General features: G+C 41.6%; 3 protein-coding genes across 3 annotated transcripts; all 3 read right to left on the reverse strand.

Annotated features, from left to right (window-relative positions):
* Positions 1-634: 634 nt before the first annotated feature.
* LOC104419974 lies at positions 635-7,824 on the reverse strand. Its single transcript, XM_010031819.3, has 11 exons — positions 7,305-7,824; positions 6,264-6,388; positions 5,449-5,893; positions 5,221-5,336; positions 4,282-5,065; positions 3,498-3,953; positions 3,186-3,374; positions 2,718-2,945; positions 1,906-2,251; positions 1,649-1,832; positions 635-1,377 (listed from the first exon to the last, which is right to left on the reverse strand). Exons 1-11 carry the CDS (start codon positions 7,500-7,502, stop codon positions 894-896), a joined length of 3,555 nt encoding a protein of 1,184 aa, XP_010030121.2. The 5' UTR covers positions 7,503-7,824; the 3' UTR covers positions 635-893.
* A 5,961-nt stretch (positions 7,825-13,785) lies between these two features.
* LOC104419975 (serine hydroxymethyltransferase 7) lies at positions 13,786-19,232 on the reverse strand. Its single transcript, XM_010031820.3, has 4 exons — positions 17,714-19,232; positions 16,036-16,441; positions 14,956-15,057; positions 13,786-14,852 (listed from the first exon to the last, which is right to left on the reverse strand). The coding sequence occupies exons 1-4, from the start codon at positions 18,695-18,697 to the stop codon at positions 14,629-14,631; spliced, it is 1,716 nt and encodes a 571-aa protein (XP_010030122.1). The 5' UTR covers positions 18,698-19,232; the 3' UTR covers positions 13,786-14,628.
* A 480-nt stretch (positions 19,233-19,712) lies between these two features.
* Positions 19,713-23,537, reverse strand: LOC104419976 (serine/threonine-protein kinase SRK2A). Its single transcript, XM_010031823.3, has 9 exons — positions 23,014-23,537; positions 22,719-22,793; positions 22,538-22,639; positions 22,288-22,341; positions 22,100-22,192; positions 21,897-21,989; positions 21,211-21,315; positions 21,029-21,127; positions 19,713-20,393 (listed from the first exon to the last, which is right to left on the reverse strand). Exons 1-9 carry the CDS (start codon positions 23,131-23,133, stop codon positions 20,013-20,015), a joined length of 1,122 nt encoding a protein of 373 aa, XP_010030125.1. The 5' UTR covers positions 23,134-23,537; the 3' UTR covers positions 19,713-20,012.
* Positions 23,538-24,238: the final 701 nt, after the last annotated feature.

Below are 24,238 nucleotides of genomic sequence, written 5' to 3' on the forward strand. Positions count from 1 at the left end.
AAAATGTCCACACCTTGCAGCCCTGGACGTTTGGGCCATCCTCTACCCACTTCTTGGGGGTTTGTCGTATGGCCCGGCCCATTATTTGGCCTCTGCTTATCGGCACGGCCCATTGTTGGGCTTAACTTGAGCCTGGCTTGTTCCATCATTAGGCTTAACTTGGGCCCTCTTGGCCCACTATTGGGCCATGGCATGTTCCTAGCCCGGCAAATTGTTGGGCGTTAACATGGGCTCGGCTAGGACCAAAGCTGGGCCTTAATTTGGGGCTGGCCGGTCTATCCTGGACTTAACGCGGGCCTACTCGGGCCCTTAAATGGTTTGTGTCCAACTTCCCAGTCCGATCCCCAATTGGGCCTGCACATGGGCCATTCCGGCCCAGTTGAGACCCATTTACGCCCCTTCACGGTCCATTGTTCCTACTCTCGGCCCGAGCATCCGTGATTTGGACTTCGAGTCTAAGCCCATCAACAGGCCTTCCCTTCCCGGGGTTATTCGTGGCTTAATTTGGGCCTGCTCTGGCCTTTTACTCCGCCTTAAAATGGCAAGGGAAGAGGCCTAAGTCAAGATCCAATATGGACCTGGAGGAGCCCAATATCGGGCTTTTAGCACCGTACAAACTTTTTGCGATAAAAGGGGAGATAATTTAGGTAAAGTTTTACTAAAAACAGAGAATACTTAAAGAACATGAAGTACATCGCCATTTTCTGTCGCAAAGTTTCAGACTCCGACTGAAATGACACGCTAAATCCCTAATTACATTTGAAACCCACCCCCCGACAGTATTATATCCACCTAATGCACAATTCATGATCCAAGCTGTACAGAAATAAGAATAAATGGCTATGCTTATTTACAGCATCGTGTCCTATGATGCCTTTCTTTACAAGAACCATCTACAGACTATCAACAATACAACCGTACCACTGTCCGTGAACACGCACCGACAGAGAGGCCGCAACTGCTAAAACTTCAGCTGCTTCGACCACCCTTGGAGTAAGCACGACAGCGCCAATTGGCCGCAATGCCATTTCCGCCAATTTCTTAGCAATGGGTGCATTCCCCCCAAGCACGACTGCTCTCGCAGCAAGATAAACAGCATGTGAGACCCTCTCAAAAACAGGATCCCCAGCCTGCAAGCTCTTTGCCAGCATTCTAGCCATGACCACTTTCCTCGATTGGTGACTCTTGGTATCCACAGCTTCTTCACCATTCACTGGGAACTTGCTCAAAACTTCGACAATCTCTTCAATACCAACATCTTCAACACGGTCCAAAAGCTCCATCACTTTCTGAATGCAGTCTGATAATATGCCTTCCATGTCTGTCGCGCTCGTTACTACTCGCTCGCTGAGAAGGGTTTGTCGGCAAACAAGAATGCTGCAATGCAGGAGTAATTTCCAAGTAAGTTTAACAGGCATCTCAATAAATGGCTGATGGCAGCCTACAGATACAGGACACAATTGCTAGCACATCCTTTACAAGCTAAAAACACACCTATGCGAGTAAACACATGGAGAAATTCAATTCACGCCATTCCTTATTTCTCGTCAAATTTTTGTAAACATCAACTTCAACTCATACCATTCCTTATTTCTCGTCACATATGTGTAAATACCAACTCTACAGTAAGATCCACCTGAGTTATTACCTCGTAGAAATTACCACAATCTTCTGCATTTGAGCCTGAACAGCCCTTAACCTAGGAAGGTTAAGCATGAAAGTCTCTGGCAAGGCATCATGTGTTAGAGCTGATACTTGAGTGACCAACTTTAATAGGCCGATTCTAACCAACAGGTCGACTCTTTCTCCCTTACACGCCTGGATTTGATTCCCTGGTGCACAAATTAACAGAAATCTCAGATCTGGCAACATCAAAAAGTATTATGGCTAACTTTGCAATGATACCTGTCTTGTCTCCAGAGTCACTGGGGTGAAGAGAAGTTTGATTGTCATTTGTCTTCACCACAAAGCTTCCCCCAGTTCTGAGGGTTGTGGGAGGCGTATAGCCTTGAGATGAACTCTCCTGGCTCAACAATGATGAGAGTGACGTGGTGTGCTCATGCCACTCCTGATCAATGCTGCTCTTCAGAGATGAGAGCCATTGCACAGCAATTGGCAGAACTGTGAGGGCGTCCGAAGGATGTCCATGACGACTAGCAAAAGCATTTCTCAGGTAATCATATCCAGCAGGTCCCTTCAGTATAGGTTCCATCATTTTGATGCGAGCTTGGCTAATCTCTAGCTTTAATGCCTATAAAAGTAATTCATCTTTATAGTCACATGTTAAGCCAAGAAGATAAAAGAGTTTTCTGTAGCTGAGCACAACCAAAGTCAAATATGTCTGATACCGGCTATTACGCACCATATATGAACCAAATAACAAAAAACAAACTAGGCTAATCATGCGTACAATGGGTTATTTTTCCAACCTTAGAAAGCATCATCTAGATAAAACAACTCAACTAATTGATTCAACCTACCAAATCTAAAATCTAATATTCTCACAAAGATGAGATTACACGAACAATCCCAACCAACTGAACTATAACTGGGGATTGAAAAGAAAGAAAAAATCCAGCAAGTGGATTAGGCACAGCAATCTTTCATCATCTCTAAACTGTTACTACCCATCCACCACGAAAGAGCTCAATCAAATTAGAATAGCATAAAGATGAAGATGCTGCACAAAAAAGCAACGTCATCAAAAGAACGGGCACCTGAATCTGTTCCAGAACAAATCGCAGACCCTTTATCATGGCAATGGCATGTGGATTCTTTGAGTCATTTCTTTCTTCACATATCTCAGCTAGTTCTTTCAGTAACTGCTGGTGACTGATCTTCAGTTTATCATCATTAGCCGGAGAGGAAAGCTTTTGCACAGTAGCCAGTGCAAACATTAAAATCTTTGCCAGGTAATCAATGTCCAGGTTACCAGACTTCAAAACCTAAGACAAGAAAACCATAAATTGTCATTTGTACTGATTGCACAATCAGTGCAACATGCGCAAGTATACCATCAAGATTTACTAATCAGGTAAACATTAACTACTCAGAAAGTAACATATAATTAATTATGAATTCATCAGAGTGTATTACTGATGCAACTCACAAATTACAATCTGCTCAGATAAGAAAGAAACTTTACAGGAGCGAGGAGATCAAATCACTGAAAGAGAATGGGCAACCTGAGAGAGAATGTCCAAATCAATTGCTTCAGTGATCTCTTCCTTCCAGCTTTGTGGAGCAATATCGCATATTTCATCTCTCATCTCCATCACAAGCTGAACAACACGTTCATACTGAGGGTCATTCCCTTCGATGGACTCCATGATGCCATCCCAAAAAGCCTTTTCCATTGCCTGTCTAATTTTTCCCTGCTTTCAGGAGACAGCAGGAGACAGTTTTAACATAACTGCAGTTGACAGTATAAAAGTTCAAATGGTAGTAGATCTAGAAAGCATGACACTACAGCTGAATGTTGGGGCCTGACCACCGACCTTAATCGAATTTTCATCATCACTTTTGGTGCTGAAACCATTTAGAAGAATAGGACGCTGCTCATGGAGTAATGCATTCACAATCACTTCATTCTCGGTCGCCAGTTGTATGCCAGAAGTCCCTGTCTGAGCATCAGATTCCAGCGATAATGAACCAAACTCATTTGGCAAAGGAGTTACATCTTCTCTAAATAAGGATCGAACAACACGGTTTGGCCTCTCAATGTCCTCTCTCAATTTCCTTCTCTCATTGCTTGCAATGGAGGAACCATCAGAGGAGCTAGCAGAGCTTGGAGAGAAAACATTGGTCATCGGTGAACCTGATTGGCTTCCCTCCTCTGTAGCTTGAAAGTATTTGCTTCGTGTTTCAGAAAGAGCACATTCCATCCGCACAATCCCAGCATCCCCACCCAGATGTTGTATCTTTTCCCTCAGAAGTTCTTGATCTTCAAAAACCTGCATCGAAGAAAACATGATACCATTCAAAATATGATAAAAATGATTTTCTCCATCTATTTATTCATTTCTAATACAAAAAACACGAAAAATTCTACGTAAAAACCGCCAAACAACTTGGCACCCTCTTACAAATGTTTATATTCCATGATAGAGATGTTTATGCTGTCACAATAATTAGTTTTGAATTACTGTGGTCATGACGCCACATGAAAACAGAATTTTCAGTTGAAAGAACAAAGTATTAATGTTGAATCTTAAGTTTGCCTTGCTGAGAAATTTTAAGTCATTGCATCAATGAACGGTGAATGGTTGTGAGAAGTAAGACCTGTTTCTGAATAGCCTTCATGTCATGAGTAAGCACACCAGTTTCTCCTTCTGTAGATAACTTACAGGTTTGCAACATAGACAGCTCGAGCTGGCAAGCTGCTCTTACCAAATCATCCTCCAGTAACTTGGCATCCCTGACCTTCCATATCACAAAGTTATTCAGATAAGCACACCAAGCTTTGTCAAAAGCTGCAAGCTGAGACCTAAAGGTGCAACGCTTGGGTATGGCAGAGTCAGACTCCTCATCTGAACTCTGTATTGGCCCATCCAATATGATCTTTATCAACAGCTCTAATTCTCGAACGAATTCTTGGGCTGACATAGCAAGAGCCATCTCACGCTCTCCCTGACCACTAAACACCGCATCTGGATGGCCCAATATCATGTACGCACAGAGAACTACTCTCACTGGATATCTTGACATTTTCGCTGGGCCTTTAGCTACCTCCCTACGAGAACCTATTTTCTTAGACTCTTTGCCCCTAGTTGAAACCCTAGCACTGGATCTCTTCCGAGGTGTAGCCACTCGTTTGAGAAGGTGATCTATATTACCCACACTGGACCTCTGGTTGGCAGCAGCAACAGACCCAGAAACCCTTAACCGGCTCTCAAACCGGTCAAGTAACGCTTTAACTGCATGAATTGTATCAGAAGATTCAATAAGCATAGCTAGCTGTTCAAATGGCATCGAGTTCACATGTGTCTCGTTGATCCCAAGCATGTCGTATGCTTTCGCCAAGTCGAAAGTTGTCCTCCTGACTTTGAGGAAACGCCTCCAGCACCTAAACGTATCAATAAAAAGTGAGCCTAGCTAACTTGAATTAGGTTTGTGAGGACATTCATGACCAAAGTCTCAAGCATGGTGATTAATTTTCAAGCAACAGTCTCCAACAATCCAGTGGGCATACAGACCAGGCGACTGCTAAGCTTTACTTACCTTGCCAATTTCTGGGAAAGGATATCGGCCTGCTTTAGCATTATGCTCTGGCTCGGTTTAACAAAGTCATGCAGCTTTCCTCTCTGTCTCAGATACTCTGCTCTTTGTCTCTTAGCCTGTCCATGGATTTTTCATGAGTCATGCAACTGAGCAAAGCTGGGAAAAAGTCCAGCGGCTTAACTGTTTAAAGATGAAAAGCACAAACTGTACAAGTATATGCATATATACCCTTTGCAGCCGATCTTCCAGCTGGTCCTGCAATTTCTTCCTTTCAACCTCACGTTGCTGAGACACTGACTTTGCTACATTTCGCACTTGCAATACTCTAGCACGTGCTCTCTTCATCTCTGCTTCCAACAATCTCAAACGCTTTTTCTCTGCAGCCGCTCGCTTTTGGTTGATCGCAGCACGTACGCGCTCCTTATACTTGCTCTCACGTGCCATCCTCCGCAACAATGATTGGGATGACCTCTCCCTTATAGTAGCCCTTCTTTGTTTATAAGCCTTGAGAATAAGCATCCTATTCACCTGTGCCTGATGAAATCGGATTTCAACTTTTGAGCCAAGCTTCTCTCGCTTCATTTGTTGACGCAGCTGTACCCCATTTTTGGCTGCCTGCCTAATCTCGTCCAATTTAGCAAGGCGCATTTGAGCCTCAGCTAACATGCTCAACCTGTCATGAAGTACATCATCAAGTTATAAGAGGTAAAGCACCTTAAAGGATTAGTGTGCTATCCTAGACATCAGATAGGCATCCACAAGACATGGAAAATAGCTCAACTAATCATCAGGCAGTCTCCAAAACCAACTAGAAGCAAATCTAAAAGTAGTACTAATCAAAATAGGCTTCCCGACACAAAACCGACTCATAAAATGCAGATATAGATATCTGAATAAGTGCAACCACATCTTCACGAATCAGAGATACAGAACCCTAACCATATAGAAAAACGCCTGCAACTATGATGACAATTATCAAACCATCACAATCCTCTAATCTTCGGCAACCAACAAAAATCACTGGTATGGAATAGGATTTTCACCTCTTCTGCTCAGCAGCTTGAAGCTTGGCTTCCAGTCGTTGACCTAGGTCTTCCTCATTGGAGGAGGCTCGAGGGGGGCTTCTCTGCTTTGGGCGAGCCTTGCTCGATAATTTCTCATAGAATTGCTGAAAAAGAAAACAGAAAGGCGAACGGTAGGTTGAGCCAAGGTCGCATCCACACATGATCAAAGTAACTAAGATCCACAAAACTTGCAGAACAACCAGCTTAATTATGGAAATCCCACGTGTAAATAATACATGTCGGTACATAGAGCAACGGAGAGGATGAGGAATGCTCAAACAGACCAGCAAATATAATGAAGGCTTTTCATATACTCGACTATTCATCTACAGAATGCAGAAAACTCAGTCCAGAAAAGGGAAGACTAAATTTGGTAGAATTCTGCAATGTTACATGTAAAACCGGTTAAATAATGATTCTATTACCGTAACCAGGAAAAACAAACGTTGCAAGGGGAAAATCCCCAGGAATTAACAGCTGCTTTAGGCAAAAAAAAAAAAAAACAACAACCAACGAGACACACCAGCGTTAGACTTGATTGATTACCGATGAATGCTAGAGTTAAAAATTTGCATACACGGAAGAAAAACAGCAAGGACTCCTCTGGAGACAGACTTTGATCTTTTCTCACGAGACAAAAGCTGACGAATTAGAAGGTATTATTTATGCTAGCCCCATACGTGACAAGAACAGAGAACAGAACACCAAAAAAAAAAAAAAACCGACTTTATCCATCTGCAGCCACCGACGACGACGATTCAATATCAATTATTCAGGTCTCGATATGATACGTCCGGAAAATATTACGAAGCAGAGAAACGAGTCAAAAATCTAACAAAGTCCGAAACCCTCAACCAATCAGCTTATTTTCTCGGTCTGAAAAAGCACGATGGAGACGAGTCCATACGAGTCCATAATCTCTGTCGAAGTAAGACTGAATATCGAGGGAGAACGCAATCCAGCGAAAGAACAGACGAAAAAAAGAAAGAGAGAGACCGAGAGAAACAGCGAAATTAAAACCTGTCGCCGAAGATCAGCATCGCGAAGCTTGGCCTCGATTTCTTCCACGGAAGTGGGAGACTTGCTGCACTCGGCGAGAAGCCTTCTGCGGAGCCGCCTCGGAATCCTAGGAGGCCAGGAGTAGGATTCCGAGGCGGCTTCAACGGTGGCCGGGAAATCCAGAGCGATTCCGGCGACTCGCTTCTCCGGCGTCTCCATGGGGGGAGAAAAGCGCAAAAATCGAAGCCGATGATCCTAAAGCGGGAACGACCGCGACGACGACGACGACGAACGATGATGATCTCGAACGGAGAGAAAGCCAAGCCAATCGAATTAAACAAAGGAGAAAGAGAAGAGGAATTCGGTCGTCGAGTGGAGAAGAGAAGGAAGCCTCTTTTTCTTTCAGAATGAATGAGTTTAGAGAGAGAAAGCGGGGAGAGGGTTTGGTTGGGGATTTGGTAAGGTTGGAAATGTGAAGAGGAAGAAGGACTGGAAGAGAGAGAATGGGAGGGGAGGGGGGGAAGAGTGATGTGATGAAGAAGAAGCGTGTTGGGGTGGGAGCGTTCGGTTGCGTAGGGGGTGCAATTCACTTCGCTTTATTCCACCGCTCCACGTCAGCGCAGCCCCCTCCACCGGCTCCAACGGTACATTCCCACACCATTTGCGCGTATTCTCCGTCTCCGTCTCGGCCCATCATCATCATTCATTCATTCATCGCTTTGGGCTTCCAACCCCGCGTGGGCCCCACGCCCCCTCCCCTTTTCTGACTCCCACTCTCTCTCTCTCTCTCTCTCTCTCTAGGCTGCTTTGCTCTAAATGATTAGGTGAGGTTGCGATTGTCAAATTCGACTTTTCGAATAGAAAAGGGCATTGAATTGGACCCTCCCTCACTTCCCACTTTAGCTATAAGGTAGACTCCTCCTTTTGAGGTGGGTAAGTTTTCTTTCTCCTTTGGTTCGCGTGCTTTTCTTGATTAGCCCCTCTAAAGTTTGGTTCTCTTTTCTCCACAATCTGAATTATTTCCGAGTGATACGGAAAGACGGGGGATGCCTGAATTCTTAATTCGCTCGCTACCGTCATTATCATCAAAACACCAATTAATAATCACTCGGTTCACAAGCTCAAACATGAGCATGATCATCGTTGAGCATGACTCACTATAAATTTATTAGATGCAAGTTATAAGCACAACATCCCCACATCCCCATTCGACTTATTGTTCCTATCATGGCAAAAAAAAAAAAAACAATCTACTCATAATATTGTAACGACTATTTGGAATCTTTATAAACATTGACTCACAAATCGTGTGAGAATAGGATAATGGGATAGGAGGAGTTTGGCCATGAATATGCAAACCGACCAAAACATGTAGGCATTTGTCTAATCTATGGTACCTGCCGAGCAATGAATCTAGCCCTTTTGCATTCCAGCACGCATGATGATGTTCACATTGATACTGCAATAGAATATGGTAATAATCTAGGTTATGGAATGCCGATGTGGTTCGTCAATCGCGTGGGGATTCGCGAGAGTATGCAAATGTCTTCCATGAAAAACTCAAGTCAAAGAACGCGCCTCCATGCCCCACCCCCTCCCCCAATCTATGGAAAAAAAAAACAATAGTTAAATGTCTTGATCCATGTGGGAGTTAATTGTATTATAAACTAGCCGCCTCTGACTTTGCATGAGGAGTGCTTGGAGTGTAAGAGAGCACAACCTTAAAAAACAGGCAGATTAATTTCTTAAATCAATTCACGATCATTCACCTTCTAATTAAATCAACTCTAAAACTATATGAATAAATAAATAAATAAATAAATTGACATCTCCTTCCACGGACAATTGTGTCTCGAAGATCGAAGGATGCTCATTTAAATTTAAACAAGAGTAAAAAATATCCCATTGAAATTCAAAACATTATTGAAATTAAAAGAAAATCATGAAAAATGTGGTGTGCACACTTACGCGTCGGCTTTTGAACATTACAAATGTTTTGAAGATTTCGTATATATTAAAAAAAGAAAAAGGAAAAAGGTCAGAGCGAGTTACACGCAAAATTCAAATTAAGCAAGATGCGAAAAGCGAAAATTCATTTCAAATGGGGCCCAATTGATTTTGCAAAATCATGTGATGTTACGATTAGAAAGGAAGACTAGAGGAGGAGGGGCAGGTATAAGTAATGGTCAATCAGCGTCCGGATTTGAAAGCCTGTTGTTACTTACCAAAGCCACATGTGATTGTCGTGGCGGACATCCATTCCCCACAGCTTTTGACGATTTTGGGCCTCGCGATAAAAAGAGTAGATCAAACTATTTCTGACAAAGCAGGGGGAAAAGAACATTTATGGCACTCTGCGGCGTGTCAGCCCACGTGGCAGCACGCGGGACCCGCGCAGCTTTTGCTCGAATTTTCGAACGCCAGGGCCGACATAAATTCAAAACACGTTATCCGGATTGCGCGATCGGCGTGTCGCAAAGCGTCGTGGCTTTTATATTTGGCAACACGTGCTTTAGAAGTTATACAATACCGAGGCTTCATTTCGTAATAATTTTATTTCTCTTAATTTTGTTCTTATTTTTTATTTAATAAAATAACAAAATTCATTTGTTAACGTCAATTAATTTTTTTACTCTCAAGACTAAAAGAGTAGCCGAATAATAAATTTGAAACAAAAATAATAAATAAATAAAATAACTTTTTATTATCGAAAATAATTTCTACAAATAAATTTTCTTTTTTTTTTTTTTTTTATTTTTTTTTCTTTTTATTCTGTGATCATCACCCCATTTTGCTGCTTACCATCGGCCAACCACCACTGAACATCATCTACCACTGTCGCCATTGTCGGCCGACCACTATCTTACCAACCACTATCGTTAGATAACCAATGACTACCGCCAGTTGTTTGGCAACTGCCGTTGTCAGCCAACCATCGCCGCCGACCGATTGATGATCGCCAACCTTGCAATGGCAATTGGCGGCAATGGGCAATGGGTTTGCAATCATCGGCAATCATCGGTCGATCGACAATAGTCGGCGGTTAGTTGACGACAAATAGATCGATGCTATGGGCGGTGAGCAACAACCAAAGCAAGCGGTGTCATTGGTAGTCATTAGCGATGAGCAACGATAATCAGAAGTGATCAGCAATCGATGGTAGTGGCAGTTAGAGGCAACGATAAGGAAGAATAATAATAAAAAATTGTAAATCGTATCAGATGTATTCATATTCATTTTCTATTCCGGAAATAAAGATTTTATATAGTTACCAATCGCACTATTTTACTAATAAATTGTTTCGAGAAATAGAAATAAAAAATACTATTTATGAAAATAAATTATTTTATGAAATATAAATATTACCAAACAGATCTTAAGAAATCGAGTAAGGCGGTTCCAAATAAAATATTGAAGGCTATGGTAATTATGAGGTTTTTCAAATCAAATCCCGAAAGCCAACAAAGTAGGCGAGAAGAACCTAGAGCCCGCAAGCCGGCCACCACGCTCATGAACCCCGCGATTATAATATTAGCAACACCACCTAGGTGGATTTCATATTAATACTTTTTTTTTCAAATACCCAGTAAATATTATAATATTCCATTTCAATTAAATGGCGTCTTTGCAAAAGTGCGTTGATTGCCCTCCTCAACTAGAGTCGAGCTTCAGTACAAAAAACATTAAAAAAAAAAAAAAAAAAAGTCGAGCTCTCCATCACATGCGTAAAATTATAAACTCCCTCTCATACTACTGATTACTCTCGTTTCGAGAAAAATCTCAAACTCTTTAATTTGAAAGATAAGTGCCTCTTAAAAGAGCATTTCACTTTTAATTTTTCCATTTTTAATTTGCAACACCTGTACCTTTAATTCAGTTTGACATTCTAAAAATGAAAGTACTTAAAGTATTCAAATATTACCGTATAAGATCATACGTAACTTTATATAATTTCCCAAAACTTAAAACAAGTTCTATCCTTTTCAAAATTTGGGAGGGCACGTCATTAATACTAGTTAGAACTAGATCAAAAAATTTATTCCAATTGGGACTTTACTTTTAGCTGTACTTCTTTGATTCCTAACTTCTATTTAATACCAAGCACCTAGACTTCCGAGCACATTTACGTGATTTTTTTTTTTTTGCTAGATATGTGAAATAAATAACCTTCGTTTGGGGAAAAATTATTATACTTCAAAAGAATGAAATGCAATGATGCTTAATAAATTAAATTCACACACGACCCAAAAATAATGCACCATCAAATTAAGGTAAAGATCCAATAGTATAATAATAATCGTAATCATAAGTGTATAAATAAATAAATAACCCGTCCAACATCGAATAAGAGAATATCATCGCTTCATTGCTTTGAGAATCAATTTCGTACAGAGCATTACACTTTCCTTGTACAAATTTTAGCAGTGACGACTTAAACCGCGAAAGATGACGCAATATTCTTTCTACAAAATCGTGAAAAAGCAAAATCGGACAGACGGAGAGAAAGCAAGGGCGAGATGGGTAGGGCCAAACGTGTAATTTCAGTCCCCATTTAGGAGTTTTTGGAAAACGATGGAGGCGGCGATCGCGACGCTTCGCCGTGAGGAATTCACGATCACGCGCCCTCCGGGTTTGAAAATAATGGCCACTTTTCGCACGCCGTCTCTTTTCGAATCGAGCGCATTGGGGAAAAACCAGAGAGCTCTGGAGACCACGCGCGAGGGTGGAGTGACCGCTCTATACTCGCCGCTTCGGACACATACCTGTCCAAGGCGACTGTTCTGGAATGCGAACACGTGTCCGAATCCTACTTGGAGGATAAAGCAGAGGAAAATATTCTTTTCTTTTCGGTCGAAAAAGATGTCCATTTGAGACGGTGCCACGTTAGTCCGTTTAGAGAAGTGGCCACTGGCTCAAGGCCAATGCGATGAAATTTGCTTTGCGGGAAACGACAGATTATGTATGACACGATACATTGGACACCTCGTCAGAGCGAAAGTTTTCAACTTGTGTCGAGGAAAACAAGGAAAAGTAAAGCATGAAAAAGGTTTAATCGAGAGATTGCCAATAACATTCAATCCTTTTTGAAAGGGGTATTTGAATACACAAGAGAAAAGACTATTTTTTATTTTCAAGAAGCGATAAGGTTGGTCCACTACTTGAGAGGTCATTTATAAATATTGGAGTTGATTTAAAATGTATTGATGGATAGATCACAAGTGAGATTGTCAACAATAAATGAGAAAAATTATCAATAGGCATTATTATTAGTTGACATCGATCATTGATGTCTTGTCATTTGTATAGTGTCGCAATTAGAAGACAAGTAAGACGTGTCAATTTCAACACTAACAGACAGATCCACCAATATTAAGTGACGGTTGATATCTCAATAATTTTAGAAGCTATAACTTCTTGTGAATAATAATTAACTACATGCAAAAAAACATGTTTGTAATCTCAAAAGATGTGTTGTGATAGTAGAGTCAGAAGTAGGAAGTGCTTATGTGCAATTATTTTTAGTGGGCTATAAATATCTATCATGAATGTCATAGAGATTCTTTTGCACCTTTGCTTGCCATCAGTGAGTGAAGTTTGGTCATTTTTCGTTCAATTTCCAATCAAGTAAATTTTATATCCAACATCAACACAAGATCATTTTCCGATAAAAAAAATCCACTGTCAACACTTTTGACGAGAGATTTTCACTTTTTGGGTGAAAAAGAATTGACCCCCAAAAAGATGATCCCTACTCTGTAGAGATCACAATTAATTTTTTTCCAAAATTATCCTCAATTGCTTATTAATTGAGTCAGATATCGGCATGCTAAATTTATTAAATAACATTACTTAATTACGTACAAAATTTTTATAGCTTCACATATGGTTAATTAACCACAACACGATAAAATAAATGTCAGTGACTGAGTCAAATGACAAGTCATCACATGTAAAAAATGGTAGGCTATGCTCTTCAAACGGGTGTTGGTAAATTATTGGAATAATTAGTAATTGTGAAAAATAGTTAATAACTGGGCCCAAAAACCTGACTCTTGCACATCAAACAACTGACTGCATGAAATTGAATGCTACTAGATCCAACTCGAGCGATCAAACTGCAATGTACTACCGCAATTCTTATTTGGCTAACAGTGCAATGCAGGACTGACGTCGATGGTACCGAAAACAGGCGAAAGACTTCCCTTCCTGCTTTGCTCATTTTCCTTCTCTCTTCTTTTTGTTACATTGTGATTATAAGCTGAGCAAGCCAGTTACAACCAATAATGCATAAGGCAAGAAATGCAGAACCATGATATCGTGTGCCCGCACTTGTTAAAACTGCCTATAATAATCTCATAGAGAGTCTCTCAGGAAGGTTTACAATCGAAGGAGAGGCTGAAACAAAAATGCAACCGATACACATGACAACTCTTTGCTCAATCTCATCAACGGGGAAAAAAGGACAAGACAATAGAAAGGAGGAAAAGAATTTGCAAAGTCATATTTAAGGTGACTGCACTGAATCTTTTAAAACAACTCCTACAGGAGCAACCTGGAAGCGGGGGCCAATTAAACTGGCACTGCCTTTTTTTATTTTTTTTGATCGAAAAACTGTCACTGCCTTTAAAAGACAAAGACCCGCTTCGATATGCTAAAATCTCAACGCCAGTAGGTCATGTGTACAAACCTTAGCTGTTTACACTTGCTAATCGTAATGTACGGACAAAAACCAGACAAAAAGCTAGGGCCCAGCCCTCACAGGTCCTTCTCCCTACCACGCTGACCTTACATGGTCCCAATTGCTCTGAGAAGTAAATCACCACTCATTCGTCCAACTTACTCCATCAATTTATTCAACACCGTGGAAGCCTATACATAAGGAGCAAAAAGTCCAGCGAACTGGTTCCACTTCAGCAGGAACGAGGCAGCAGCATGAAGTAAAGAGGGACCATCGATATAAACAAATCAGCATAACGCAATCCCCCTCTAAAGCAATGGCCACAATGTTGTAAGGCATCGGCTGTAAAGCTGGGAATCCTCTGCTCTCTGTGTAATGTCCATGGAAAGAGAGACCAGAGGCTGCCAAAAGCTTGCAACTGGCCGACACAAATCTTTAAGTTCCCTCTGCCTCATGCACGTGGCACAAAACCTCCACCTTTCCCAGATAAATATAAAGATCCCTGATGTTTTGTTCTTTCCCGCAGTGACACAAGCAACATCTTGCACCATTAATGTCCGTGCCACCAATTTGACATATAAACAACTAAATTCTCAAAATACTCGATGCACATTACAAACAGCTTGATGCTGCATTAAGAGAGCATCCTCAAACCAATAGAACCATTCAGAAGTCAAAACCTGGCATGGCAAACTGGCTTGCAAAGGCCTCTACACGATTTTGAAGCTCAACAATCTCCCTATTGCTCTGAAGACCCTTTAGAAAAGCCTTCTGCAGCTTGCCGTGCCCCCTTTGGATTGTGCTGGCAATTTGGGCAGCTTTGAGAAGAAGGTCAGCAATTATCTCGAAATCACTCTCCAGACAACCCCTCGTTGTCATAGCAGGAGTACCTGCAAATGCGTCACTCCTCCATAAATCTGAACACCAAAATAGAGACAAGGCATGACAAAGAAATTACTCTTACAAAGTTAAGTATCTTGAAAATTTACCCACCGATCCTTACTCCACCGGGGGTAATGGTGCCATTATCATCAAAGATCGCTATCTTATTGAGAGTTATGTGACACATCTCACAGACTTTCTCATAGTTCCCACCTGTCAAATCATTTTATGAAACAAGAAATCAATTTGTGACTACTGAGTAGACCACGAGCATAAGCAAATAGTAACCAACAATAAATGAAACCACATTCAAGCACAACAACAAGATGGGGATGATCAATGAATGATACACAAGTTGCACACAAATCAAACCAAGCATGATGCAACAGTAGTGGTGTCCAACCCTATTGAAAATGAAGTTTCAAGATGAAACTTCTCATGTATTGCCAAGATCACACAATACAATAACAGCTAACCAAGCGCTCAGATCCTCGGAGAAGAGCATCATATTTGCCAGTAATACATAAAAGAAAGTCACTACCTTAGTAGTATTACAATTTTTGTTCTAGTCAATGTCTCAGAAGAGAGAAACAGCCAAAAATTTTAAGCTACTCCAAACAGGATTTACGTTGCTCACAAGTTGACTTCAATTGTCTTTTCAATAACAAGAAGGGGGAACAATAATATTCTCAAATTATTCTGTTCTCAACCGTCCTTGGCCCACTCTAGCAAAAGGGCTAGAAAGTATCTGATTTTGCCCCATCTAATTTCTAATCTCACAATATGGCAGCACTTAATACTATTAGGCGTTTTATTGAAAATAAAAATAAAAATTCAGATGCCCCTAAGTTTGTGGGTTTTAATTTACATTCAGAGACACCTAGTCACAATGTAAACAACCAACATAAAATCCAGAGTCACTTATGAACTTGTTCAAGCCAAATAGGATGTCACTTCCAGTTGACAAATGAATCACTTAAGGACTATTACATGTTAATATAAAGAAAAGCAGACCAGCTTCACCATCAAGCTAAGAGAATGATATCCTTGGGATAACACAAATGAAAAATCAATGAGACAACAGACGTAAAGCAGGAATTTGGCAAACAAATACAAACGCAAGCATTCACATCTGCTTGATCTTCATGAAAATGGATACATAAGACACAGCATTCACAGATAGAAGCATACCAGTTAATCCAAGAGGCCTTAGATCCCAGAGCAATAAATGGTTATCCGTGCCTCCTGTCACAAGCCTGCATTTTCTTCTCAGTAAAGCAGAAGCTAATGCCTGAGCATTTTTCTTTACCTGCTGCATATAAGCCTTAAATCCTGGGGTCGCTACCTGCTTTAAAGCTATTGCAAGAGCAGAAATGTGGTTATTGTGTGGACCTCCCTGGAGCGATGGGAAAACAGCAAAGTTTATCTTCTCCTCAAAGTTGTAGTACTCAATTTCATTTCCTTGAGGTGGAGGGGTTCCTCTTTTCCTTGGTTTTGCACCCTTCCGGTAAAAAATTATACCTCCTCTAGGACCTCGAAGACTTTTGTGAGTTGTTGAGGTAACAATATCACAGTAGTCAAAAGGACTTGCACATTCCTGAAAGCACATCAGCCACAAATATAACTACAACTTCCCTTAGTAATATTAAACTTAAAACTGAAAATATTCATCAATAACAAAAGGATGAGTGTATTATAGAGAGACAGACTGAAAGCGTGTCAAATCCAATCCCCTCTATTTATCAACTTTGTTTGCATTTTCTTTCTTTTCCAAGACAAAATACTTGTACTGCAGCCTGAATCTGCTTGCTCCCTGTTCTTCCATTCATTTTTTTTCCTTTAATTCACCAAATAAAGCCTCTATCTATTGTTAACTTGGACTTTGGCAGATGTGAACTAAACACCACCTACTTCATTAAGGACTTTACCAAGGGCCAACTTAATCTAATATAAAGTTGGGCAATTGCCTCCCACTTGGTTCTCTGATCTTTTTATCATTCTAGTCAAATTTTTTCAACAGTTTTTAAGATATGCCCCATTATGGCCACATGAAAGGGGAACACCCCTGTCAAATTTACGACAGACTTTTAGTTAGTTAATATCAACATTTTCCTTTTCACTTTCCCCCCAAGATTTAATGAAACATAACATGCTAGTTATGAAAATAATGTGAGCAGAACCTACCCAGCACAGCGAATCTTATTTAAATTACACTAAAGATCAAATTCAAGCCCATTAGTACTAGAAAGGATCCTGTAATTGTCGTTGTCAAGTACCCATTTAGTTTTACAATGGTGAGTACCAAGCAACGTGTCCAAAAAGGGTAAATGTTTGAATGATTCCAATCTCCAGTGCAGGAACAGCATCAGGGAACAAGAGAGAAGACAGATGGTACTAAAGACCTCCACTGATGTGTTTATAACACTGTTAAGGTAACGATTACTAGTAATGTAACTACTGTTGCTTTTTGGCCGGACAAAGTAACTAGAGCAGTTGTCTTGCATTACTAGGTGATAGTTCTTTCTCTTGTGTTGACCATTACCAGATGTTAGTCAACAAATCAGATAGAGGTAAACTGGAATCACTTTACGCCCACCAATCTAATCTAAGGAGGGAATAAACTGATTTAGTATCTGCATCACAATAAGTCCCTTACTTCCAAGGTCCACCGAGAAACCATTTGCTCACAAAAATTACTTTCATTAAGCGTTGCAGTGACATACGGTCTGACCAGGAACAAATAAGAAAAGGCAAAGGACCCAATCACAAAGGAAGTTATACCATAGCCGTTGTGACTTGAGATAAAACGTAAGGTATCAATGATGAGAAGCAGGTAGCAAAATCTACACAGATAACACAAAATTCACACCTTAGCTGCAACAAGACCACTGACTTGAGCCATGTCACACATCAATACAGCACCGCACTTGTCTGCAATCTGCCTAAACCTACCATAGTCCCATTCACGAGGATACGAACTTCCCCCACAAATAAGAATCTTAGGGTGAAAATCCATTGCCCTCTCCTCAAGTTTATCAAAATCAATGTACCCAGTCTGGGGGTTGACCTTATAAGGCAAACTCTCGAAGAATATCGATGCCCCAGAGACTTTCCTTCCATCAGGCATATAGCACCCGTGGCTAGTATTTCCACCTGACGGTGTATCCAACCCCATGATCCGATCCCCAGGAAGCAAAAGTCCCGTGTAAACCTCGAAATTCGCGGAAGTGCAGGAGTACGGCTGTACATTCACTCCCCAATTCTCAGAATCCAAATCAAAAGCTGCCAATGCACGCTCCTGACAAAGAGTTTCAATCTCATCGATGTACTGATTCCCACCATAGTACCGCTCACCAGGCAACCCTTCCGAGTACTTATTTGTTAAGTGGCTACCGAGCGCTTCCATAACCGCTTTACACACGAAATTCTCCGAGGCAATCAATTCGATTCCCTTGGCTTGCCTGTTCTTCTCCCTCTCCATTATCTCGAAAAGATCAGGGTCTGCCTCGCTAATCGATTCGTTCCCCCACGACCTAATCGCAGCTCTTCTCTCCTCCACATCCGCAGCAGCGATCGGAATCCTTTTACAGGAGCTGGCGGAAGAAGACGCCGGCTCACTTTCTCTTCTCCGTTTGATGCAGTGGCCCAAAATGCGGAACTCCTCAACGTCCGAGTCGTCCTCATCCTCTCCATTCTCCGCGGCCGCGGCGCCGTTGTTCTCCGGGCTTCGGGCCCGCGGCTCGAGCAATTGAAGAGGGATCGGTTGCTTCCGGTCGCGCTGGAGCGAGGCCGAATCATCGGGCAACTGGCTAAACCCCAGGGAGAGAGTCGATGAAGAATTCGACAGGTCCATTCACAAGGAGAAAGGGAAGCTCAACAATCCAAGCACGTGCAACGAACGAGTCGCTTGCAAATACAACCGCACGGGCAGCGATTAGAGACTCGAAGGTATGGTGGCATCGGTTGATTGAGCCCTAGGATTTGATTGGAGATGCAGGCACTGAGAATCCGATTTTAGAGAGAGAGAGAGAGAGAGAGCGAAGGTTTAAAGGCAACGGAAGGAATGACGCAGAGATGAACAATTTAGATTCTGACACTGACGGTTGGATGCCGGGGCGGGCGGAGGCGGGGAAGAGCCTTGACTTTTCCGCCCGTCTCCTTATCAAGCTGCTGCTTTGCCATTGGTGCCGCTGGTCGACGATGATATCGTCACCGCCGGTGAGGCTAGACCGGCTTCGAATCGGGTCCTTCATCTGTGAATGGGTCGGGAGTAGAGTCCACACGAATTAAGCCCGCAAAAATCACCGGCCCAACAGCCTCATGGGCAAAAATCATCAGGGGTAGTATTATAAGTTCGTTCCAACAGCATCGTCGGTGGAAAGAATCCTCGAAGCTCGAGCAGGGCCCTTCTAAAGCCCTTCGAATCTATGCTCCCATTTTCCACACTGTGGTGTTGATTTAACCACGAAAAAGACAGGGTCGTGAATCGTGTAGGTTCGTTCCTGTTTCGATGGTCAAAGATGAAGCGCCGGTACTGCCGACTGGGGGAGAGAACCAAAAAGCATCACGCTTATGCGGGGCATGAATTGAAAAAAAGAAGATAAAAGGACAGGAAAAGGAGAATGTCACGATCAGCATCCACGGTTGACTGCAGGTCGTGGGCAATTGGGCAGAGGGCGGGGCGAGAGCAAACAAATTCCTTGCTCAAAAACCCGTGAAGCAAATCGAATAGGGAGGGCCCCCCCGCCCGGAAAAGAAAGCGACGTCTTTGTCCACCGCATGTTTTCTTGTGCAATCACCAAAGTCTTCAGTTCCTCAGCTAGCCACACGTGGATGGCTCTTCAGGATCTCTAGAGAAAGAAAAACCATGATAGCAACAGCAAGAGGCGCTCGGCCGTTCAGTATTTAGCCTTGTTAACAAATCACTACAAGCTCACAGCTTCAAGGTTAAGCTTACAAACTCTTTTATGTCCTCCATACCCACCGCATACGCAACCAGCAGCGTAAATCATCATTACATAACACCACCAATTTACACACACACTTAGACATCAGGATCTAATTGCCAAGCCGACATCTCTCTTCCTTCAGATGCAAACATTCACCTTCGTCTATATAGATGCCCATTCAATAGCTTATAGACCTATACTGAGAGAAAAACGGATGTATTAAATGACGCGGATTTCTCCGCTAGCATGCACCTCCTTGACCCTCTTATCGTATTCATCATCATCTTCTTCTTCTTCTTCTTCCGCATCTTCCTCCTTTGCATCGCCATCTTCGTCCTCTTCCCAGCCGAAGCTCCTGCGGGAGTGCGGTGGTGGAGCCTGTCTTTTGGCCTCTTCCACAATTCTCATAATCTCCCCGACACTCTGAGAGGAGAAGCTTGGGTTTTCTTTTCTAAGCTTTGCTGGAGCTGCCTCCGTTGATTCCCGCGGCAAGCTTATGTTTTCTTTTCTGTAGTACTTTGCTTGAGCTGCCTCCGTTAATTCGCGCGGCAAGTTCTTTACAAACCATGGGTGAGACTTGATTTCTCTGATGGTGACTCTCTGCAAAAGAACACAGACCATGAGAAACGGTGCTACAAATGCTATAACAAAAAAGGCAGTCCCATAAGCTGGCACACTTGGCCATGGAAGGCATGCTTCACCGGAAACAAGAGAATGTATGAACCAATCGTTTGACCCACAACGTATAATATTAATCTCCCATGCGAATCAAGGCACAATTGTGATATATAAAGGATACCGAGAAGTTTAAAATTACTGAGGGCCTCCAGTGATCTAAGGTGCAATTATCTTATGATGGGAGAGCACAATGTTGCTGTCGCAGGCTCCCAGTAAATCTTATCTAACGAGAACGAAAATTTGAAATTGTGGATATTAAACCTCGAAGAAAAGGAAAGAAGCAGAATGAAATCATCAACAGATAAGAAGTCGACCATGCAAGCAAAACTAAAATGTTCCTTAATCTAACATCCTAAAAATACTAGACAGAGCTAATCGATTTTTTCAGGGGATGTGGATGGGTCAATGACTGTCTGCAGAAGAAGTTATTAGCAATTAAGTGCTAATCCAATGAATCACCAAAAGAACAATTTCTGACTTCATTTTGCACTCATCCTTTTGCTTCATTTTCACTCTCACAGTCTCACACAAAATTCAAAAACTGACATCTTGATTACCCTTGATGGATTTGCAACGAATATGCGCGAAAGGAGATGTCTGCAATCTTGAGATATGTGAACATAATCAGGGATTTTGTACTGAACAGCCATGATCCGCTGCAGAAGGCAAAAACTGCACAAAATCAGAAAACAAAAAACATCTTCATTGGTCAAGTGGAACCATATGAGTGTATTCTCACATTAATAGTCTTTCTGAAGTTTTTAGGATCTTCTGGGTCTTCAAAAGGGTATGCTCCCACAAGCATCACATAAAGAGTCGCCCCACAGGACCAAACATCTGCCAACTGATAAAGCACAAATTTATAGTAAACACGACCTCCGTGAAAGAATGGTTGACATTGCCTACTCATAAGGACAGCTAGATAAGAGTGCAACCCCAAACTCATGGACACCGGCATTCCAAGGGTGTATAGAGTGTGCTGAATCATTAGGCATGGTTACACAAAACTCAAGTTTTTATTAGACGGGGATGCAAGAAAAAATAGAATACTCATCAGTAGGAGATGAGACATCAGATATCAATGAAATAAAGGTGGTTGACAATTTTAGACAAAAATGAAGCTCGGAGGGATAATAAAGAGCATCTTGCTGATCCCAAATTTAGAAACAATACATAATTAGTCCAATCCTAAAATACATTTAACCCACCTGCGAACATAAAAGCCTAGGAAATATCTAGAGAAGCCTGACCAGTCAACAAAATAGTTCTACCACAGGTTTTGCATTTTTAAATGTACATAAAGTAGCAAGGACGGCCATGCAGACTTAGCTTAAGTCAATATTAGCATATAAAATCGCAGAAGAGTGAGGCCACAATTGTACAAAGCTGACTTAACGGACGAACAGCTTTAATGAAATGACTTACCTTGCCATCATATTCCCTCCTAGAGAGAACCTCAGGTGCAATGTATGCTGGAGTTCCGACTGTGGATTTAGGTCTTGAATGAAGCACAGAAGACTAAAGGCAAGTTAACAAGGTAGACTATAAGTCGACGGATCAGCCTAACCCCTGTAAAGATATTGCATACCCAACGTAAAGATGCTGCAAAAACTACTTAACCCTTGTACCTTAGAATACCCAAAATCACAAATTTTAAGTCTCGGAGCGGGGCTTCCATCTAAGAGGGTGTTCTCCAGCTTCAAATCTCTATGACATATTTGCTAAAGAACAAGAGAAAAAAGGACGAGTGATGAAATCTACAGTAATGAGAATACCAAGACGTCACTTGTATAGAAAGTTTGTAACTTTATCTTACCATGGCATGGCAGAAGCTAACTCCTGAGATGAGCTGCTGGAAGAAATATCTGGCCTGGACAATTGAAAAGAAAGAGTAAGCTGATCAGTACTTCAAAGAATATCAGATCACCACCAGTAATAAATAATGTATGTGCTGAATCTGCTCAGCAATTAATATCAGATCACAACCTCTAAAAAGTTGCAAAACAATAAAAGAAAACCATGAAATCTCTTTACTATGATTTTTCACTGATCAAGAAAAAGCAAACCTCATCCTCGCTGAATCTTCCAGCATTACAGATTCTCTCAAAGAGCTCACCCCCCGCCGCATATTCCATGACAATAGCAAGATGGGTAGGCGTCAAAATCACCTGCATATTCATTCCAAACATCAACAACTGATAGAGCTCAAAGGCACGGTCATATTCCAAATCCTGTTCCTGTACTGACCTCTTTGAAGCGAATGATATTTGGGTGGCAGAGCGATCTATGATTAATAATCTCTCTGGCCACATTCTCGTCAATCTGAAACCGGAAAATAAACGGGATTACTGTTATCGACGAGACCAGCAAGTGATTCCATAGAAAATCAATCCTCCTTCGACGCTAAAACTCCAATAGTAAACAAACTCGTCCCGGGATTATACAGTTTCTGAGGCTGCGCCCGCAATTCAGGAACGATTCTCAAACTGTGCTCCATAAAAAGGCAAAAATCAAACGTAACAAAAGAAATTAAAAGAAGGACCTTGCGACCACGCTCGATGTACTTCATGGCAACGAGTTCTTTGGTCTCCTTGTTCCTCATGAGCCGGGCAACTCCGAAATTGCCCGATCCTATATCCTTGATTACCTCGTACTTATCCATGCCGCACCCTTCCTTCTGGGACAACGTAAACCAGACACCTTTTTCGCTGATCGCCGAAGAAAAGCTCTAAATCTCGCCGGAATCGAGCTTCAGACCACGCCCATCAAAGCTCAATCAAGAAAGAAAGGAAAGGCACCAAGTCCTAAATCCTCGATTGCAGGACATCAAGGAAAGATTATTTATATAGTACCTTGGAGAGAGAGAGAGAGAGGAGGAATTGTGGGTGTAAAGGTTGGATTTTGGGTTGGAAAAGGAGAAGCGGTGGTGGTGGTGGCAATGGTGGGTTTGCTGAGGATTTGAAGGAAAGCAACGAATCTGAAGAGAATTCGAGGGAATAAAGGCAGAGGAGATGACCGTGAGGAGAGAGAGAGAGGGAGAGAGACTTGAAGAATGACTGGGGATCGATCATTAAAAAATGACGAATTGGAAGAATTGGGTAATGGCGGGTCCCAAGATCCCGCGGAGAGAAGAGAAGACGAAGGAAACAGGCGCACGGCCGTAGATCTCTGCTTGTCCCTCCCTTTTATTACCGTATGTCGCCGGCAATGCCCAGAATCTTTACGAGCCAGAATTCTTGCATCGTCTCAGCTTTTTTTAAGGTTATCCCCCCCAAGGCCCAGGGCACCATCCAAAATTATTTAAGTCGAGATAACTATCAAAGTCATCATCTTCATGATCTTACAATAGTTTACCTTCATATTCTCGAAATTGATTTGATTCTCGTAAGTCTTTTTTATTTTTTATGGTTAATATAATTTATAAATTGTTTGACATTCTTATAAGTTATTTTGATTTGATCTACGACAAAAGAACTATTTCAAAAATTAAAATATTTATTAAAAATATTTACGTCAGCGCTAATTACGCCAATGAGAACAGTCAATGATAACATTAGCTATTATTTAGCCAAAATTGGCTGAATTGACTTGATTGGTAAATTATCAAAATGATTTAATTGATAAAATTAAACAATTTATAATTAAATTGGTAAAAGTATAGTAAATTGAAGACATTTGAGATAATTTTCTCCTTGTTTTCTATATACAATAAATTTCATGTGTTATTGATAAAAAAAGAAGAAGAAGGGAAAGTACTCGCTATTGCG

This window comes from Eucalyptus grandis, chromosome 9 (assembly GCF_016545825.1).
Source record: "Eucalyptus grandis isolate ANBG69807.140 chromosome 9, ASM1654582v1, whole genome shotgun sequence".
NCBI lineage: Eukaryota > Viridiplantae > Streptophyta > Magnoliopsida > Myrtales > Myrtaceae > Eucalyptus > Eucalyptus grandis.

Coding starts and splice junctions, on each gene's coding strand:
- LOC104419974 (XM_010031819.3), bottom strand. CDS start 7,502: ATGGAGACGCCGGAGAAGCGAGTCGCCGGAATCGCTCTGGATTTCCCG. Junction 5,337..5,448: donor TGGAAGATCGGCTGCAAAGG/GTATATATGCAT, acceptor ATCCATGGACAG/GCTAAGAGACAAAGAGCAGA. Junction 1,833..1,905: donor TGACTCTGGAGACAAGACAG/GTATCATTGCAA, acceptor TTTGTGCACCAG/GGAATCAAATCCAGGCGTGT.
- LOC104419975 (XM_010031820.3), bottom strand. CDS start 18,697: ATGGACCTGTCGAATTCTTCATCGACTCTCTCCCTGGGGTTTAGCCAG. Junction 16,442..17,713: donor GTGGTCTTGTTGCAGCTAAG/GTGTGAATTTTG, acceptor ATGTGCTTTCAG/GAATGTGCAAGTCCTTTTGA. Junction 14,853..14,955: donor CCCCGGTGGAGTAAGGATCG/GTGGGTAAATTT, acceptor ACGCATTTGCAG/GTACTCCTGCTATGACAACG.
- LOC104419976 (XM_010031823.3), bottom strand. CDS start 23,133: ATGGATAAGTACGAGGTAATCAAGGATATAGGATCGGGCAATTTCGGA. Junction 21,316..21,896: donor GGAGGGAATATGATGGCAAG/GTAAGTCATTTC, acceptor GTGCTTTATCAG/TTGGCAGATGTTTGGTCCTG. Junction 21,128..21,210: donor ACTTCAGAAAGACTATTAAT/GTGAGAATACAC, acceptor TGCCTTCTGCAG/CGGATCATGGCTGTTCAGTA.